Source organism: Brassica napus, chromosome C6 (genome assembly GCF_020379485.1).
Source record: "Brassica napus cultivar Da-Ae chromosome C6, Da-Ae, whole genome shotgun sequence".
NCBI classification, from domain to species: Eukaryota; Viridiplantae; Streptophyta; class Magnoliopsida; order Brassicales; family Brassicaceae; genus Brassica; species Brassica napus.
The window spans coordinates 45536855-45558157 of NC_063449.1; the positions used below are offsets into that span (position 1 = coordinate 45536855).

Genomic DNA, 21303 nt, shown 5'->3' on the forward strand with positions numbered 1-21303 from the left:
TGGTCTTAGAGACTATTTGTGACACCCGTCACCTCCTATCTGGAGAACAGCGTGCCACCAACAATATCTCATAACACAATAGTCCATATACACGACTCCACTCACTCTATACCCAAATAAAAAATCCGAATAAAAAGCCCAGTAGCACCAAATCCGTTCAAATATCATATACTCATCTGTCTCACCTGCAAGAGGCAAATGAGGGGTGAGTAACGGGGAAGTCACTCAGTGAGGTATGGGATACTAAACCCAAAGTCCATGGACCCGGACAGAGCACTCCGAATAAATATAATTTAATCCTAACACGTTGCAAACACGGTACCTAAAGTACCCAAAGATCACACAACAGTCCTAGCGAGGTGCACACTCGCTGCCCACTAACAGGCCAAAACACTACCGAAAAGGTGCTCGGTTCATACACACACCGAACAAGTGCTCGGTAACACACGCCCGTAGACGATTTATCGACCTCCTGGGTTACGCGTCAACCGGTCGACTATAGCTGACCGTAACCTCCACACAATCCGGCATACAGAAGTCCGTCTCTGTATCCGTCTCAAACAATAACATAACTCCTAATAAAAGAACTATTTTTATTAACCAATTTTAAATGAAACAATCATTGTTGAATCCTCTAACACCCTAGTTCCGGTTTAAGCAAAGAACCTAAAAACTAAACAAGCAATAACAGACTCGATTTCACGTAGACGGAAACACATTAGAAATAAATTATACTTATTCAAGGTCTTAAGCCGTGTAAGAGGAATTCGAGAAAAGACCCTCACCTTAGCCAATATTGGAAATGGATCAGGAAATACCCAAAACTAATATGTCTCTCGGTCTAGGCATTATATTAGCATGAATTATTTATCAATAATTCACACCTAAAGTTCCATGTTTCTTCCTGCGCATGGCATGGCACGATTAAAGTTAATTATATGCCATGAAGGTTGCTTGTAGCTCAAGTAAGAAGGAAGAACACTTAGCTACACGGCTTTTAGATAACAAGTGATGATGGTGGTTGGTGCCAGGTGGTGGTGAGACGATGGATCCAGTTCCATGTGCCTTCTCTCCCTTTCGGCTCGGTCACGTTCTTAATTTATATTACGGAACTGGTACGTACGAGATGACTACACCCGAAAACTGATGGAGACTTAATGAGACTTGCGATGACTCCGGTGACAAGTGCCCCTCCGATGACCCGCGGCCCATGGTGGCACATAACAGTGGTTGACAGTTACGACTGTGGCTCCGGCTAACGACAGCGGCATGGATGGTGTCGTTGGAGTGGTGAACTGGTGATGCGGTATGACGGCGATGGTCCCGGTTCTGTAAAGAACGACGAGTGGTGGTGGTGAAAACAAATCTCCACATCGACATAAGACATGGGGGAGGAGAATGACGATGCATCATGAGCCCTCACACTCTCCACGATGTTTGACGGCCCCCAAGAAAGAAGAGAATACGTGTTGGTCCACTAATTAATTATACCAACGCTGCCGGTTTAGTTAAACCAAATATTTGAAACAAACCAACTCATGACTAATACAGAATTAGGGTCGTTACACTATTCGGCCTAGAAATACGTAGAGCCGCGAAACGAAGAACAGCTAACAAATATTGAGACCTAAGTAGAAACAAGGCCTCATAGAAAATTTTTAACTAAGAAAATTGTAGGGCTTTACCCCGAAGGGAGCCCTTCCAGAAATTCTCGAAGGCCCAAGACAAGCTTAGGCCCAGGAGGGGGTTTGGAAATAGTTTTCAACCAGCAATAGACGCGCCTCGGTTAGTACCTCATTAGCTGCGTCATTGCCCCAAGCGCAAAGATGCTTTTTCAGAAGGCACGCGAGTCTTTACTTATAGCGCATGTTATTGAGTTAAGATAGTCTCACAAGCGATGTGGGATATATTAACGCACCGTCTCAAATACACAAACAGGCTTTATGCGTCTTGGGCCTAGAATTCGTTCAATTAGTTTCTTATAGGCTTTTAAGTGGTAAAACAAATAGGTCTGGGTTCTGTACTTTTTACATTTCTTTGCAATTGATTTCACATGAAATTTTGCATGTTTTCTTTTTTAACCGAATTTTGCATGTATTTAAATTACTAAAAAGCTGTGAACTTGATTGATAACAACAGATATGTAAGTTGTAACACTGAGAATGAGAATCGTAGGGAGTCTAGGGACCGCACGAACGCAGGCCTCCTTTGACACAAATAATGATGTAGGCTCTTCCTCATGGGAAGACCTTAAGCTAAGCACCCCTCTGAAGTGCAATGGAACTCACTAGCCTAGGACACTCGTCTTCTTGATCACGAGTCGACCCCTGTCCAGGTTAGTGCGCTGGTCTTACAGCTGTTGAATAGCAGGGATGTTACTATTAACACGTAATGTGCATTTTACAACTCCTGATATAGAACAGTGTGTCGGTCTTACAACTGTTGAATATCAGAGTTTTTTGTATCATAGACCTGGGCAATAAATTCTAGGCCCGCTCACTTAAAAGTGTTTGGTTTTCCCATTTCTTTCTTTTGTTATGATTTCAGTCATTTTATTCTAATGGATATGGTTTATTTTTGCTTTTTTTTTTAAGATGTCTATCATGGATTTGACAATAAAACATCTTATGTTTTTTGCGAAAATATAATTCACAGCTTAACAAAAAAAAATCATAAATTAATAAGCTATGTACACATCAAGCTACCTATATATTTTATACATTATATACATTGTTTTATTCCGGGACAATGGGTTAAGTGTAGAAGCAGTCTTCCATCTTGAAACTACACTTCTTCCACTATGATCCCTATAAATACTTGTTAATATTTCCTCAGGCTAAGCTCGGCTTGTAACTGTTCAAGGTTAAGACAACAATGTACTAATTAATCTTAGACCAAAATTTATGAAAGCTACATGAAAATACGGATCACTGATTTATATCAAAGAATAAAACTTATTAACTTACAAGCTTCAACTGTTCATCATATCGCTCTTCATTAACACTTAACAGCGCGTATGTTTGTACTCTCGCATCAAGGCAAACCTCTGCCCATTTGGTCAGTTTCCTTTTGTTTGAAGCAAAGCTAAATTGAAACACAAATAAAAGCGTAATTCATGAATCATTTATTAAAAAATAAAATTATATTCAGATGCGCGTATATATGTGAATGTGATAAGGTATTTTCAGATTTTTGCCACTTTTACAGATTCGATGTCGGCTGCTCTATGCCTCCTTCACCCACTCTCAAGACTATCCTCTCCCCAATTTGTCTTTCTTTCTTCATTTGTTTTTATCACTTAAGCGTATTTTCACATTTCATTTTTAGCATACATAGAGCATCTTATGTTTAGGTAACTAGGTTTTATAAAAAACACACAAGAGTATCTTTATAGCCAAATCGTTTCGCAAAAGTCCAAGCTTGGTTAATTATCACACTTGAAATGACGGTACCGTATCGATACATAATTAGGACGGGAGGTGACTTAAACCAATTTCTTATTGCGTAATATATTATTGGACTGGACTAATTACTAACTATCAATACGACAAATATCAGTTTTAAAATTTTTGTGGTCCTTAGCATTTTCACACAACTAGCTAACCTAGCTATGAAACAATTAACAAGTTATCATTATATGCTTAAACAATGAACTTGATATATCCATAAACTACGACAACAGTCTCAGCGACTACAAAATAGTATACCTTAATGTTTTAGAAGAGCATGAACCTCAAATCACGAATCCGTTGTCTTTTTGACTACTATTTAAAACAATTATTAGAAAAATGATTAAGGCTTTATATTTGATACGTCGATGATACTGTCTTACTTTTGTCTTCAACAATTATGAGACACGAATCATGAGACACGAATTCTAGCCACAAAAACGGAGACAACGAATTCAAAAAGGCCATGCGCAAGTTTGCAAGGAACCACACACACGTTATACGTAATACCATTATATGATTTGTATTATGAGTATTAGTGTATACTATATATATATGTGTGTGTGTGATTATAGCTATTATGTGTATATAGCATGTATAAGGGAAAATATTCTGTGTGTATATGTCTAGATCGCAATCGAATCTTATTTTAATATTCAAGATATGTAGGATCATTCATGTCTGATATGCTGGTGTCTGGAACTTGTTCCTCAGAGATTATCTTGGATTGTTAATTTTCCGCTTAGTTATTCTTCGTTGGTTTAAAAAGAAGGTTTCTAGAATTCACATATCCTTTAGTGCATGTCTTTTGACCAAAAGAATATCCCTTCCAATTTTTTTAATTGGTTATTCGTTAATATACCTTAAATTATATGAAAGCACCAATCATTAATTTGATTATGTATTTTTTTTTTCTTTTGATATCAACATTTTATTGTAGGGGTGGCTGCGGTGGATCTTTGATTTTCTCTAGTATGGTATTGTGGCAAATCACATTGGTAAGCTTTTCATCACATGTGCTATCTTCTGTAGAATGGATCAAGCTTAATCGATTTTGGAAAATTATATCCATTAGTGTAATTATGAGATGATAGGACAGTAAAAGTAATTCTTCATATTTTCTGTTATTCTTTTCACGCCAAATGTGATAGTCAGTTGTTTGATATACATATCTTACTATGAATGTTTTGAAATGATAAAATACACGTTATAAAATTTATATGTCCACATTTTTGCCTTACTACCGAAGGAAAAGTTCATGGCCGTACAAAGCTAGGCAAGAAATCTCGAACCCAAAGTTGCACATCAGGTTTGATGTGATTGTAAACAGAAAAAAGGTCACGTAGGTTTTTCTTTATAATGAATGGCAAGGCAGTATGTAAATGATGTCAACTGATATTATAAAGTCGTTGTATATATATTTGAGGCATATTTATGACCTGCAACGTGTGTCCATAAATGTTTGAAATTATCTTAGAATTTATTTTTGGGAAATTGTAGCGATTAGTCTACGATAAATAAATATTTAAGACAAACCCCAACGGAGGGTTTAGGACATGTTCTATTAATTAAAAAAATTAAAAGTATTAGAAAGAGTAGAGTCAGAGAAGTTTGTTAACTCTGCTACTACTACCAACCCCAACAAATTTTTTTTACAAACCCCTTTTACACATGTTTTTTTTTCATTGGTTTACATTTAACTTTTCTGATTTAAAATTTATTTTCTAATTAAACTAAATAAAAGTTATTAATGCTAAGTTGGTTGGAAACCATTGGGAAGATATTTCTCGTTAATGCTGCTCTTATGGTCTATAACTAGGGGAAAAAAAGCTAGGAATTCTTATAAAATCATCCAATTTTACCTGAAATTTAACTTTCGTAATTAAATAAAAAACTATGTTTTTTGGTCCACTCTATAAAAAAAATACTATACTTAGTAAAGAATCATAGTTTGCAACCTAATGATTTATAATAATATCGTAATTATTAAAATTTAATTTCTATAATGTACATGTGTGAGTTGTGAAAAATATAAGAAATTGCAATTTATGATAAACAAAGATAAGAGAATCCTCAACTGATCGTTCTCCTTCATAACTGCAATAAACGATATTCCCTCCGTTTCCGAAAGTAAGATGTTTTAGATTTTTTATTTGTTTCACAAAGATGGTCTTCATAACCTTCAAATTTGTTCGGACTCTATAAAGTCTCATGTGTTCGTTTTGATATTAGGGCATCAGCATCAGTGAACCCCATGGAAGGGGTTCACAGAGTATTTTTTTATTATTTTTTTCTATTTGATTTTTGTTTAAAAAAAAAAATTAATTAATTATTCGGACCAATCGCGGGCCGCCACGGCACTACAGTGATGACCCGGGTTCAGTGCAGTGACCCTGCAAGAGACAGGTTCACTCCTTTTGTTTATTTTAATATATTTTTTTTTTCGAAAACTGTGCGAACTCCCCATGAAGTTCACTGATGCAGATGCTCTAAGCCTTATTATGTCCTTCTCTCCTTTCTCGCTTTGCAAACTGTCTAGCATGATACTTTAGTCAAGGCTGTATTGTATTCTCCAAGTTCTTTGGACGATACAGTTTGAATTTGAAGGAAACCACGCACTGACCCAAAAGCCTATATGGAGAGAGACACATTTTGTTTGGTCATCCATGAAATTAGTCATGATTGATGATATATATATCCAATCAATTACTTCGTTTATTCGGGCAAGTTAGAATAACAAAAGGAAGTAAAAGAGATAAATCATTTTTTAAGCTTGAGATAAATCGTTGTTCGATGGTTTTCTAATTATTCCGTGTATATATATATAGTTTATCTTTGTATTATGTGAATTTTTTGTTTCATGATTGTTGATTCTATTTTTATACATTATTGTTATGCCGACAAAAACCAAAGTAATTAACTACTTAGCTTCAAGGCATAGTAACATAAGAGAAAAGGTGGTCTGGATATAAAACAACTCCACAATGCTCGCAAAGAAGAGAGGACAAACCATAGGGGAATAGATTAATAAGGAAGAAAGATAGGGGGGCATGTGCTTTGAGAATTGAGATATTAGGCAGATTCAGAATCTTCCGGAGACCTTTTTCTTCTTACATCCTTCTCTCTGATCATCTCTCTCTCACAAACATGTTTCTTTTTACTACATTTTGATTCCGCTTTTGGTATAAAACCCTGTTTTTGCCAAAACTCAGCATCTTTAACATAGCTTTCTTTTTAAATACTTTTATCCATATCTGTGTATATGTTTCACTAAGCAACTTGGAACCCTTTTGCGTTGGGTAAAAAGAGACTTCACACCACTGACCTTACACCCACTCACCAAACTTTGCAGTACTAAATATCTCTACTCTGATTGTTTTTGATGAGGTATTATCATTCTTTGAGATCCTAATCGAAACTAAATGGTCTTTCATATAATTTGCAACGTGCATAAAACTTTACACACTTTGAACTAGTAAAATACAGCTTCTAAGTACATACTTTAATCCTAATATTAGAACTAAGTCAAGCTACCAGTGCTTACTTTGTTAAGATCTATATATATATATATGCATAGTTACATTAGTTAGATGAACTAGTTTTATTGATAATTTATCTAACTTGATAAACATTCAAATAAAGCTATATATCTTACCAAACCTGAATGTACAACATCATATTGTGTGTAAATAAAATAGTTTTTTCTTTAATCATTTTCTATGAATGAGATGTGAAATGGCGTAGTAAAAAGCAATAACGAACAACCACCTTTTCTGTTGGATAAACTTATTGAGGCGGCGATTTCATTAGTTTGGTAAGTTTAACCATTTGATTTATATATGGACAATCTATAAAGGGATGTCATTTGCATATCCAATATATGTCGTATTTTTGTTTATTTCTTCAACTGATTTTGGGTTTACGATGATCAGTTCAGTTGGAGACTTTTTGTTACTTAGCTCCACGAAAACCTTGTTATCTAGGTATACTTATCTTCCATATTTTTTTCTTTTCAATTTATGCAATCGGAACAAACTGCCGGTACAATAGTTTCGAAGGTTGGTAGTTGTAAGTATTTAATTAATCCAATAAAACGTGTAACCCATGATCAAAATAACGGCTGCTATGTAAAATCAGTTACATAGGTTTTTTTCTGCAGTTACATATGCTTTTTCTATCGGGAAATCAAACTCATTGACATGTCATACAAAAGTATAACTGAAACTGACTTAAAATTTAAAAGGTATGGCCAAGAACGATGTATCAATTATCGAGAAGACAATTCAATTATCGAGAAGACAATTAGTACAAATTACTTTTGTAACCTGTTCCAGTAAATGTATGAAGAAATTGATTAATAAGAATCTAATTTAAACATCAGGGCTGACTATTTGTTTGAATCAACATCGTTGGTATGAGTTTTTTTTCCTGAATACCAAGTAAAATAGCGACATGTGTCGAGCTGACATCCAATCTATAAGGTTTTTACACGGGATCCACATGCACACTCTTGCACGTGAGCTGTCCGTACGTTGGGTCTCCATCTAACACTAGCAAGATGTATTTTCAATTAAATTGGGTTTATGTTTTAAGAGTGTTTTAAATTTAATTGTATTCGCGGATGATCTGCAATATTTTTTGAAAGTTCTCATGTTCAGTGGCTGGTGTACTCTGGATCAGTTTATAATTCAAATCTCTATTCTAGGAAAGTGTTTTTCCAAGCAGATGTATGGAATGGTTCAAATGATTTGAATGAGTTCTTGTGTTTGACTGCTCATTAAATCGATGAAACATGGAAACTGAGAGAGAGTTCTAAACATCTTGATGGTCGATCCCGTCTCATACGGATGTAGTGCTCGCTGAAGTTAAAAATAACATGTTTAATAGAATGGGATATTGAGCAGAAGTTCTTCTCTATATATGTCCTCGAATCATTCCTCCATTTAGTGAAAATGTAGCTAGCAAATTCAAAGACCGGTGAATCATTACACATGAAAGTGCTTTTCAAACTGAAACTCTATTCTCGGAAAGGATGAGAGACTTAAGCACATAAAGAGTGTCCTTTCCTCGCAGTTGTCTTCAATCGTGATAGCTTAGACTTTGGATACAAGTGAGAAAGAGGTTACCTTTACTGTCTTACATGCATGCTTTGATTCCTATATCCAACAAATAAAAAGAAGTACGAAGAAAACAACCAGAGTTATACTTGTTTTATCTTGTAGAGCTCCAGCAGATACTTTAGTGATAAGAACATCACTGTTGAATGAAGTTGAACTAAAATTCATGCTAGCATTTCAAATACTCTTTAAAATACTGATTGAAGTTTATTGACATGATAGGAGAACGTAAATACCGAAATTACCCATCTATGTTAAGAAATACCACAACTACCCCCTAATATCATCATTTGTCATATACTCCAGATGTCCGTTGCTGAACGGTTAATTCTGGTACTGTAGGTGGGTGATTCTCATGTATTAAAAACAGCCAAAACCAAGAAAAGTTTCAATTGATTTTTTTTCTTTGGTCAAAAGAAAATTTTTAATACAGCCAAAAAAATCTAATTGCATTAATTAATATAGAAAGTGAATATAGCAAAACAAGGGAATAAATCTGAATATTTTAAGAAATTTCAGATTTTCACACAGAGAAAACAAAGCTCACTTTTCCTACATATAAAAATTGTCTAAAAATGGTTATTGGTTTTATACAGAATCATCTAATTTTAAAAATTAATACCATAAATGTACAAAAAACTTCATTAGAAAAACAACTGGAACCTCTCAGCAGTCAAATCCTTTTTTTCTTTTCTTATTTTCCCATAATATTATGAAAATTATTCCTAATTTGTTTTTTTTTATCTTGTAATAGAGTTTTTTCATTATTCACTTCTTTCCTTCTCACACTATAAAACCCCTCCCAAAGTTTTACTTCTTCCTCCTCTCTCTCCAATACATCACTCGCTCTCTTCATCGCATCATCCTCTTTCGACCATCTTTACTCTCTTTTTTTTCCAGTTTTCTCAACAATATTAAAACCTGTTGTATCTTTTTTTTTCAAATACTCATGTTAAGAAAGACAAGATCTTGATGTTCAGACATTAATGTCTCCAGTGATTAGCGAAGCACTTAGATCTGGCTTAACTATAGATTCATCTCTTAGACGCAGGACCCATCTTGTTCAATCTTTCTCCGTCGTTTTTCTTTACTGGTTCTATGTTTTCTCAGAAATCATCTCTCCTTTAGCCATAACATATAGCCTATAAACTATATATTATATCACCTTTCCAGATAGTTTTTGTTTAACCTTAATCTATCAGGGTCCTGCGTCTTTTCAGTTGAACTAGTGTTTTTTTCGTGTCTTTTTTTATTTTATTTTAATTTGGGTTGTTTGATGATGAATAAACCGGAGATGAGATCGTGTATGACCTGTAACTGGTCGCCGGTTTTAACGACCAGTTTACCAAACTCCGGTTCGGAGTCCGATCTCGTGCAACGTGATCTGATCAACGAGCGGAAGAGGAAGAGGCTGGAGTCCAACAGAGAGTCGGCAAGGAGGTCGAGGATGAGGAAGCGGGAGCATCTGGTGGGTCTAACCACTCAGCTCGAGCAGCTGCGCAAGGATAACCGCAAGGCCACCATCGCGATCGATGTCACGACGGAGCACTACGACAAGATGGAGGCGGAGAACTCCGTTATGAGAGCTCAGGTGACCGAGCTAAACCATCGCCTGAATTCCCTCAACCAGATCATCGCTTTTCCAGAGTCTTACTCCTCCGCCGCCGGAGAGTTTGGGATGGTGACGGGCCACTCCGCCGCCGGAGGGTTTGGAATGGAGACGGGTCACTCCGCCGCTGAAGGTTTTGGGATGGAGGCTGCTCCCTCCGCCGCCGGAGGGTTTGGGATGGAGACGGGTCAGTCCGCCACCGGAGGTTTTGGGGTGCCGTCAGCTCCCTCCGCCGCCGGAGGATTTGAGATGGAGACGGGTGATTACGCCGCCGGAGGATTTGGGATGGCGACAGCTCCCTCCGCCGCCGGAGTATTTGGAATGGCGACTGCTCCCTCCGCCGCCGGAGGATTTGAGATGGACACCGCCGCTGGAGGATTTGGGGTGGCGACAGTTCCCTCCGCCGCCGGAGTATTTGGAATGGAGAATGCTCCCTCCGCCGCCGCCGGAGGATTTGAGATGGAGACGGGCTACACCGCCGCCGGAGGATTTGGGGTGGCGACAGTTCCCTCCGCCGCCGGAGTATTTGGAATGGAGAATGCTCCCTCCGCCGCCGCCGGAGGATTTGAGATGGAGACTTGTCAGGGAGGAGGAGTAACCGATTACGTCGATGACTGGAGTAGCGGAGGAGGAGGTGGATTTTACGACGATGGCTGGAGCAGCGGAGGAGGAGGTGGATTTTACGACGGAGGAGAGATGGACCCTTTCGATCTAGGGTTTTATGACGAACCACCAAACATGGCTTCTGCTTCTGCTGGCGTTGGTGATGTTCTCAACTTTTGGTAACTCAATGTCACAATCACCATCATCTAGAGAGAGACGAATATGACTGACATCAGGGGGTAAACTTGTAATAATCTTATTATAGATGATGTGATGCTGGGTGTTTAGATTATAAGATAAAGTTAACTAAGGCTTAATCAGTGTTGTAATGGACATAAATGTGTAGTATGAAGATGGTGATGTGATTGTAATTGGGGGGGGGGGGGGGGGGGGGGGGGGGGATATATTATTTAAGTTTTTTTTAATTAATGATGAATAAATATTATATTTTGACCTTTTTCTTGTATTTTCTGCTTTCCTTATTTGGAAGCATTCGTTGCTCTTATTAGAAAGATGAAACTTTGGCTGGTAGTGAAGAATGATAACAATGTGAGACGGTTCTACGAGGGGTGGGCGTTCGGGTATCCATTCGAGTTCGGTTCGGGTCTATTCGGGTTTCGGGTTTTCGGATCAAAGATTTCAGTCTCATTCGAATATTTCTAAACTTCGGTTCGGGTTCGGTTCGAATCTTTGCGGGTTCGATTCGGGTTCGGATAATCCATTTAAATTATTTTTAAAATTTTAAAATTCATTATATATTTTAAAATACGCAAAATCTATAAACAAAGTAATATATTACATATAAATTTGAATAACACATGTCAAAATACCTAAACTTAACATATAAATTGGTTTGATTTGAATATTTGAATAGAGAATAAATAAATATTTTGAGTATTTTTGGTTTTTTGAGTATACTTTAACTATTTAAGACATTTACTTTTGATTAATTGTTTATATATTCAAGTATTTTGGATAAGTTAAAAGTATCAAATATATTTTAGATATTTTTTAATATACATTAAATATAAAAAATAATTAATATATAGGTTTATAAATCTATTTCGGATACATTCGGGTACCCGAAATATTTCGGTTTGGATCGGGTTCAATTTCGGTTCTTTAAATACCAAAATTTTAGATCCATTTGGATATTTAATCAATTTTGGTTTGAGTTCAGTACTACTTTTTCGGATCGGGTTCGGTTCGGTTTTTCGGATTCGGGTTTTTCGCCCCGCCCTGGTTCTATCCAAGGTGGTTCGATTTAAAAACGTTTTATAGAGATGGAATATTATCATTATTGTGCTCGAGACTATAACTGGACCAAAATGTGATAGATAATGATGCATTTTAGTACTTACAGCAAAATGGATTGTGGATCATGGGCCACTCGAGTTTTCTCTTTTTTTTTTTTTCTTTCTTTTTCAAGAATCTAACGTACGAGGCACATAATCCCAGTTTCTCAATAATTTCGTTATTATATTACGTACATGATTATTCTTTCAAATCCCCATTAACCTAACACGTTTACCATATACTATTTTTTTAGACATAAGAGCAAATCCATTTGTAAGAGACTCTAATGGATTCTTATAAATAAATAAATAGTTAATTTGGTGATTTGAAAAATTAAAAACCTTTGTTAGTGTAATTAATTTTTTTTCTCTTCCAATGGTTGAACTTCGTAAGGATTCTTAAAAACTCACATGAATTGAGAGAAAGAAGTATATATGGTTATGACTATTCACATGATTCCTATGAAACAATAGACCGATTGACACACAAACAAAGAGCATGATTAAGACAGTAAAGACAAACCTACAACTCTGAACTTAAACCATGAAGAACACAAAGGGATTCCGAGAAAAAAGTCTCACGTATTCACTCGGATCACACGGAAAATCAAACAGCACCACATGGTCAACGCCAGAGGAATCTATTCCACAAGAAGCTCTGCCAATGTATTTGCAAAGAGGAAAACAAAACTTTTAATATCTTTTAATGTTCAGGCAGCAACATATTAAACGATTAACGAAGTACCTATCCGTGCAGACCAGAAACAGTGAATGATCTTCGGGATGAGACGACGTGAATTCTTCCATGTTTGTAAGTCGTGTCCCTTGTGCGAGTGCTGCGTAAAACGGTAGGACGTGCAGCTGCCTTTCGTTTCTATCAAGCCGCTTGAATATATTCTCAACTTTCCTACATGTCTCAATCTGGAAAATGCATAGGGTACAACTTTCAAACATGAGAATGAGATTTTCAAAATGGTTTAGTAGGAGCAAAAATAGCAGTGAGGGACAGACCTTATTGCAGAAGATGATAGTCTTGGCAACAAGATTTTCCTCGATAATCTGAAGGAGAGCAACTTTCTTGTTCTGAAAAGCAGTCTCAGGAGTTTTCTCTGCATTATCATCTCCACTGCAGTCAACAAGAACCTGCACAATCAAACTCAATATCGGCCATCCACCAAGTTTCAGAAGAAGACCACCAAGTTTAATAAAACGTTACGCTATATTGTTGTTTCCATTATATATTTCCTCCAATCACTTATGTTACTACCAAACAGATATTGGCACTGCAAGAACTTACACCATGAAGAACCAGAGCCGGTCCTAGAAAATATGTGGCTACAAACAAAAATTAAAAATGTGGCCTATTCTCTTAAGGGGATTCGAACCCGCGAGGCTAAACACTAGTAACCATTACCCAAACAGCTAATGCTAACAAGAACTTTCTGTCCAAATACGGCCGAAAATTTAGATAATCTATGGCGGCCGGAAGCAACAGCTTCCTCAGCTTCTTTCAAGGGCCGGCTCTGTGAAGAACAAACCTACAACTCTGAACTTAGAGACATGAGACATGTCCCCGCTCTCTGAACAAACCTACAACTCCGGCGCGCAATACCCGTGACTTCCCATGACTCTAGTAGAGACATGAGACATGTCACCGCTCGGACCAAACTTAGCAAGCCCAAAGTCAGATAGCTTTGGTTTGTAGCCATGGTCTAGCAATATGTTTACGGTTTTCAAGTCTCTGTAGATCAGAGGAGGTTGTGCTACGTTGTGAAGATACACTAGCCCTTCGGCTGATCCTAAAGCTATATGCATCCTTGTGCTCAAATCTAAAACCTCTTCTTCATATCCGTAACCTGACCATAACAAAAAAACAATATTCAAGATTTATACTTTAATGAATAAGAGTATAGTTCTCGTTACCGTGGATATGATCTTCTACAGATCCAAAAGGCATGTACTCATAGACGAGGAGTCTTTGGTCTCCTTCAGCGCAGTAACCGAACAAAGTTGATTCCTTGCTTTCTCTTGAAGTTGATTCCTCTGAAGAAGTTGCTTCTCTGTTATGATCTTCATCATAGCCTCAGAATATGGAAGAGAAACGACATCGAATCGACAGAGAAAGTGATAGACATCAGAATTGAGAGAGAATCAACAGAGAAGATGGAGAGATAGAAGAATTGACAGAGGAGATGGAGAGATCGAAGAATCACAGAGAATGGCCAGAGAAGATGGAGAGATCGGAGGAGGAAGAGAGAAAAGGGAATTTCGCATCAAACCCCGACGAAGGAGAGAGATACACATATGATCCGTCAAATTAAAAGGTGACACGTAAGGATTCTTAACAAACCTTAAAATTCCAGTTTAAACAGCGGTTCTGTGATTTATTTCCTTTCTTCATTTATTTTTTTCACTTTTTTGTTTAGAACCTCACTTAAGAGGCCCTGGTCTAAGGTTCTCTAGAAGAGTTGTTAAGTAAACAATTCTTTAAAACTATTTTATCCTTGTTAGTGATCTAGATTATCTTCGATTGTTTTCCAAGATGTTTCTAAGGGATTCCCGGAAGGTTGATAAAGTTTTTAAGATAAATTAGTTAATCCTATACTTATATGGACATGCACCACAGTAACCAAAAAGGTCTAGATCTTTGATTTGATGTGATGAAGAAGACATGTGGAGTGATAACATGTCTGCTATGTTGTTCCAGATATTTGTTGTAGATATGCCGTTGATAGATTTGATACCCAAATGTCAATTGCATAAGAGCAAAGTGAAGAGGATATGACATATTGTTTACGGAGACGTAAACACTATTAATATATTAGAACTACTTGACAAAGCTAAAAAAAAAGGCCCTTTCATCTCGGCATGAAGCGTGGAGAGGCTTCTATGACATACTTACATCCTAAAAGTTTCACCCTCATTTGATCCCTAGCTCTATCATAAAACACTGACTAAGCCATAATCGATCTAAGATGCATCGATTTGACAGGTCAGAACTAGATATCCATGGAAAGGGCTGGAATCGACAACTAAAACTATTAGATCTCATGGGTCATCTTCCTCCTATTTGAGGTTTTCGTCTTCAAACTCTCAGTTTCTAGAACAATTAATTGAAATGTATCAATTGGTGAGATATCTTTTCTATTAAGTACTTTATTGTTGTTTGTTTTTAAATGTATCAGATAATCCGTGGAAAATGTCAAATTGTGGTGCCATTTCTTTTTTTTCATCTAAATCAAAAGTTTGTGTGTTTGGGATAAAAATGTATTCGGAAAGAATATGAAAGAGATCGATAATCTGATAGAACTAAAACCTAAAAAAATTATTAGAGATTAAGAAATATAGTTAATATACATTTTTCTAGACTACTACATTTAGGGTTCAGATGATTTTTTTTCCGTTAGAGTTCAGATGATTAATTTCTAGATTTAGATTTCAAATATAAAACATGGCTATTTTATATGACCAAAGTAAATGTCATACTAGTCGATCATCTTACTATAAAGAAATGTTAGCACTAGCACTAATAATTAGTAAGAGTAAAATGAACACCGATATTACCAAGATTATACAGTGACTACCTTACAAAATTTAAAATGCTGTAAGTTTTAATGAAGCCTATAAAAAACAGGGTTAGGGTGTCAGGATTATAGTTATTTTAGATGTTAATTATGAAAATATAATAATTTAAATGAATAATATGACATACAAATTTTTAAAAACATATTATAATTTTTCGGAAACTTGTTAAAAATTTATGCAGTTGGGAGAGACATATATATAGTTGGAAAAATGTTATATTACTTAAAAATATTTACCAAAATAAGTTTTGTTTATGCTTAAAATAAAAACCAAAATATTTGCTATTAAAAACAACATATGAAATCTCTAAACTGTAAATATATAAAACATGATCCAAAATCTAAAATCTAAATATTTTAAATCATAAAACTAAATAATAATTTAAAATTCTCATTGTCACACTCGCACGTCTAGGACATTTCATAAACTTTAATTAACAACCAAACTATATACTCATATCTAAATCTAATTAAATCATGAATTCTAACTATGAACGATAAATCTTAAGAACTTAAACTTATAGCCACATCTAATATGAGATTTGATCCCCCCCCTCCCCCCCACCCCACCCCCCCCCCCCAAAAAAAAAATTCTAATATGAGCACTCTAAACCCTAATAAATTTTTTAAAGTAGGTCTGATCTTAAATACTTGATATTTGTTCCACTTCCTGTATTTGTCTTATAATTATCCACAAAACTAAGCACTTCCCACGATAAAGACACATAATAGGTATCTAAAATTAAAAATTAAAAATTAAAAATACAACTTGTTTTTTGTTCATTCAATTTCTTAAGCCTAATATATTTCATTTATTTAATTTTATCCAACTCTTTGTTGGAAGATACTATTTTCCCTCGGATATTTATTATTAATAAATCACTATTTAACGTTTTTTGTGTGTAAAATCATCATTTGAAAGATCTTTTATCTGTCTCATATATATAGATATTCAATTGACTTCTTACTAATACATTTTTAAATGTCACACATCAAATTCATATGGTATTACAAATTTTTATTAACACTAATTTATTATTATTTTATTTGAAATTATGAAAATATTACATCAGCAATTTTACAACATATAAATCTACCGCTTTACGAGAATCCACACAAATTTATATGCACCATATTTTTTTTTGTAAATTTATCTCCATTAAAATGGATAAAAAATAATCGATCGTATCTTTAATATTTAAATTCTAGACTTCATGTAAAAACATTTATAAATCCTTTTAAAAAGCTTTCACATATGTGTATTTAGTTATAAACTTATAATGATGATATTTGATGAGATAATTTGACAAACAAATCATCCTCAATGATAGCCAGGCATCAAAAACAATACTTTACATTGACTTTTACAAATCTACCATGCAATAGGCTTAAGTGGTCATTGATGAAATGATTAAACCAGAAACAAAAAAAGTTTAATGTTAATCAACTTTGAAAACTCATATATGTTCAATGAATCCACATACCATATATGTTGATTGGTGAGTTTGTCCTTATTTACTTGTTGCACATTATAATATATTATATACTCTGTGAAAAGGAATAAAATTTTGGGGGCAAGTAGATCTTCGTGTGTCTGACTTAGCGTAAGAATAAAACTATATTTCAGGGTAACAATATGTGGAGTATATTTCTCTGTCGCCACCATAGTTGATTGTCTTTGATCTTCAATCGCCTTTTCTCCGAATAAAACACGTACGAAAGATTGATCAGAATCGATTCTTTTGATAGTTGCACCGTCCACTTCATTATTTTTGTTGTTGGCGTAAAATTCATTTATCCACGATTATATTCCCGTTAACACTAGGCACTAGCTACATGTTTGTAAGTTCGCTTGCACAGTTATGAAAGAAACAAAAAGAATGTTATCTTCTTTTTGAGAAAGGGTAAAGAGAATGTTATTCTAGTATGAATGAGACGAGTGTTAAGTGGGACATATAAGCTAAATTTCCTTTCTTGACATCTAAGCTAATCTTTCCGTCAAAAGTTTACATAGGGTTGTCGTGATTCTTGGTCAAGAAGGATATAATCAAATGTATCCTTCTTGGCCACTGGAGATCTCCGACTTTGTACAAGTTTTCAGCAAGTGATTTACTCCGGTTTACCAGAAACACATTAAACCGGGGCCTGTTTACATATGAAATAGACACAATTAAGTTTAGATGGGCTAAACTGCAAAAAGCATCGTGGGAATAATCTCTGTCATTTACGTTTTTGCAAAGGTTGTTGAGCAGTTAAGAGTTCTTCTGGCCCAGGCTTGTTTATAATGAACCCTCTGCTATTTGGGCCCTATAGTAAGTAAAGACACATTCCTTAAAATACTAGTAGTAGATTTGTAATAATCAAATCTACTGTAAGAAAAGTTACAAAATCGCACTAGATGTTGCTTCCGTATGCGGGGTCAGGGCACGGTTTCATACTATAAATTTTATAAATTTCAAATAAGAGATATTAATTCAAAAGAATAATAAGTAGTTTCAGAAAGCAACCTAACAACAATAGAAATTAGTTCGTAAGAAACTTACTTTTAATTAAAAATAAATAGATTCATATTTTAATAAATCAGAGCAAAATATTCGTTTTATATTCTAAAGTTTGTTAACTAATACGTGTATTATTTAGAGAAATATGTATAGTAGTTTTCCATTGTTTTAAACTCTATAAATCTCAGACTTGAAAACATGGTGTGTTCAATTGGTCTAACCTAGTTGCTGACAAGTTTTGGCATATATACATTGATAATGATATTTAATTCCCCATTAATTTTTCTCCAACTGATGAGAGTGGGTGAAAAAATATACTACTGGAGAGATGAGAATAAATAAGTAGTAGCAGAAACAATAAAGGAACTGCCATTAAACATTTTTCTTCGAGTATTTAACAAAGCCTATTTATCTAAAAGGATTAAATAATTTAATTTGGGGACAGAAAAGTTTTGGCTTTTGCGGCTAATGGAGAAACAGTAACACGTAGAGCGCACTCCCCGTGGTCCAGAAGCCACCCACCAATCTCTCCTAATCCATAGTAATATTCTCTTAACATAATTAAATTTTTAGAAAATGGTAACTAAATCTATCATATACTTCAAAAAAGAAAATTACTTTTATTGTTTATTTTTCAAAATGTGTTGTATTTATTTAAACTATACTGATCTCTGTGTGTGTTAATGCTGATTAAAAAAAAAAAATTAGAGAAAACTTTAACATAAAGCAAAAGTAAAAATAAAAAAGAAAAAGCGAAAATAAAATAAATAAATAAAAAGAAAAAGAGAAGAACGTGGCACAATTCCCCGTGCGTGCTTCTTCCTCCTCACCCCCAAGACGCAGACGCAGACGCAGACGCAGACGCACCACCCATAACTCCTCTCTCTCTCTCTCTCTCTCAGATCGATTCTGTTTCGCGCCGATCATCATCGTTAATCTCCGCGTTCATTCACCCCCGAATGATCCATCTCCCCCCCCCCTTCCTTATCCACGCTTTCGTTGCCGTTTGAATCAAATCCCTTTCGCCGAAGAATCATCTCACGTTGACTTTTTCTCCGTTTCTTGGTATTGAATCTCGTTATTCTAATCTCAGATCGAATCTTATTTGATTCAAGGAGAAGAGAAGACTATGGGTTCAGTTTGTTGCGTAGCCGTGAAAGACAGGAGGAAGGTCCCTCCTCCTCCCAGTAGCAGCGGACACCACCACCACGCTGCCGCCGCCGGCGCCTCTCTTCATCGGAACTCGGCGTGCTCGCCTCAGTGGAGCTTTCGAAGGGATGTTAATAGGAGACGTGTTGCTGATGAGATCGAAGGTTCGCCTTATTTTAGTAGAGAAGGGCTTAGTATGGATAAGATGTCTTCGTTGGGATCTGAGAGGGGGACTCGTTCTGAGGGTGGAACTCCTCCTCCTGATGGGACTCCCTTTCTCAAGCCAGGAGCTCCGGAGATGGGATCCAACTCTATGATGGTCCCACCTTCTTCAGGTTGTTGCTTGTGATGTATAAAGTCTTTGTCTTGAGTCTGTTTGAGTTGTTCTTAGGGGTTATGAGTAAAGTTTGCAACTTTAAGTCTAACTCGATGGTTCCACCTTCTTCAGGTGGCTTATGATCTATAAAGTCTTTGTCTTGAGTCTGTTTTAGTTCTTCTTAGGGGTTAGATTCATTGTAAAGTATGAGTAAAGCTTGTATCTTGTCACTGGTCAAGCTTGTGTATTGTATTCTTGCTATGTCTTATGTTTCTCTTTTTCTGTGCTTCAGATTCATCCTTGGCAAGCCATGACCGCATCGAGGTGAGATATTATACTTTACATTATAGTTTGAGCTTGATTTGGAGGTTTACCTTTCTCTTGTGTTCCTCTTAATGTTTCAGGTGAAGAGTTTTGCTGCCTCGCCGAGTATTGTTCCATCAGCTCTTTCCAAGCCTTTGTTCTCCTCGCCATCTCTCTCAACTCCTGTATGCGACCTTTCATCGGCTCATACGCGTTTGCTTCCTCCTAAATCCACACCATCAAGACGGGCTCGGCGTTCACCGGGGCATCAGTTGTTTAGGCAGGTTTCCGACAGTCAAATCTTAGGATTCAAATCCCCGAATAACAACTACTCAGTCTCTGAAGGGAGGTCGTCCTTTAAGCTATCGACCTGTAGCAACGACTTCGCCAATGGTTCCCATTACGCTTCCTCTGAAGGTGGATGGTCCTTGAACACCTTTTCTGAGCTCGTGGCGTATTCTCAGAGGGAGAGATGGTCGTTTGATAGCGAGCACTTGGGTTCTGGTAGAAGGAAACTTAGTGGTGGTGGTAGCAGCAGATTCTCCTTCTCTCCTTCCGTTGTCGTCGATCAGCAGAACTGTGGAGCTTGCTCGAAGCTACTAACCGAGAGGTCTTCTGTGGCGAACTTCGAGCTCCCGATCGCTGCTGTTCTTGCTTGTGGTCATGTGTACCACGCTGAGTGCTTAGAGACCATGACTACCGAGATTGAGAAGTACGATCCCGCTTGTCCCATATGCACGATTGGGGAGAAACGGGTGGCAAAGATAACAAGGAAGGCTCTAAAGGCGGAGGCGGAAGCGAAGGCAAAGCATTACAAAAGGTGTAAAAACCGTGTGCTGGATAGCTACGGCGAGAGTGAGTGCGATGAGTTTATGTTCCAGAAGACAGGGAAAAGAGAAGGAAAAGCTCTGAAGATGGAGCCTAGCTCCAGTAGCAAAGGCCCCTCTAAGTCGTTCTTGAAATGGCATTTCGCTTCTCTCAGCTCCAAGTGGAGTAACAACCGCTCTTCCAAAGACTCTTCTTTGAAGAAAGGGTTTTGGTCTAGACATCGTAACAACCGTTCTTCATCAAGCATAGAGGTAAAAGCTTCATCTTCTCTTTGCTTATTTAAAAATGGTCTGATAGTAACCAATGCTACACATTTCAGGGACTTAACCAGACATCTCAGCTTTAAGGAAACCTCTCAGATCAGTGGAATGTGAGGTTATGTAGGAAAGCTTTGTAAAAAAAAAAAACAGAGTGAGCTTCACAGCTTTAGCCTTTAGAGCTGTGCCTTTAACTTGTTTTGTTTGGGATATTTTGTGTGTTTTCAGTGTAACTTATTGGGATGATTTTTTAGTTTATGAAACAAACTTTAATCATTTTAGAGAGATTTGA

The 21303-nt window shown here is 36.4% G+C and overlaps 3 protein-coding genes and 3 non-coding genes across 7 annotated transcripts; 3 read left to right on the plus strand and 3 right to left on the minus strand.

Annotated features, from left to right (window-relative positions):
* Positions 1 to 943: 943 nt before the first annotated feature.
* Positions 944 to 9050, plus strand: LOC125588560. The gene is made up of 3 exons (XM_048759968.1): positions 944 to 965; positions 1032 to 1115; positions 1636 to 9050. The coding sequence occupies exons 1-3, from the start codon at positions 944 to 946 to the stop codon at positions 1773 to 1775; spliced, it is 246 nt and encodes an 81-aa protein (XP_048615925.1). The 3' UTR covers positions 1776 to 9050.
* LOC125589400 lies at positions 1678 to 1828 on the minus strand. Its single transcript, XR_007325593.1, has one exon. It is a non-coding gene; the product is annotated as a U4 spliceosomal RNA (small nuclear RNA).
* Positions 2181 to 2343, minus strand: LOC125589344. The gene has a single exon (XR_007325532.1). It is a non-coding gene; the product is annotated as a U1 spliceosomal RNA (small nuclear RNA).
* A 339-nt stretch (positions 9051 to 9389) lies between the features above and the next one.
* LOC106405012 (circumsporozoite protein-like) lies at positions 9390 to 11154 on the plus strand. Its single transcript, XM_013845640.3, has one exon. It carries the CDS (start codon positions 9843 to 9845, stop codon positions 10959 to 10961), a length of 1119 nt encoding a protein of 372 aa, XP_013701094.3. The 5' UTR covers positions 9390 to 9842; the 3' UTR covers positions 10962 to 11154.
* Positions 11155 to 12467: 1313 nt separating this feature from the next.
* LOC106352581 lies at positions 12468 to 14411 on the minus strand. The gene is made up of 4 exons (XR_007325326.1): positions 13997 to 14411; positions 13085 to 13929; positions 12819 to 12994; positions 12468 to 12731 (listed from the first exon to the last, which is right to left on the minus strand). It is a non-coding gene; the product is annotated as an uncharacterized LOC106352581 (transcript).
* Positions 14412 to 18953: 4542 nt separating this feature from the next.
* LOC106406409 lies at positions 18954 to 21287 on the plus strand. 2 transcript variants are annotated; one of them, XM_048761457.1, is made up of 5 exons: positions 18954 to 19131; positions 19252 to 19642; positions 19916 to 19947; positions 20028 to 21005; positions 21074 to 21287. In XM_048761457.1, the coding sequence occupies exons 2-5, from the start codon at positions 19288 to 19290 to the stop codon at positions 21098 to 21100; spliced, it is 1392 nt and encodes a 463-aa protein (XP_048617414.1). In that variant the 5' UTR covers positions 18954 to 19131; positions 19252 to 19287; the 3' UTR covers positions 21101 to 21287. The 2 variants fall into 2 exon arrangements, with proteins under 2 accessions (XP_048617414.1, XP_013702524.2); XM_013847070.3 differs by having other exon boundaries at positions 18957 to 19642.
* The last annotated feature ends 16 nt before the right edge of the window (positions 21288 to 21303 follow it).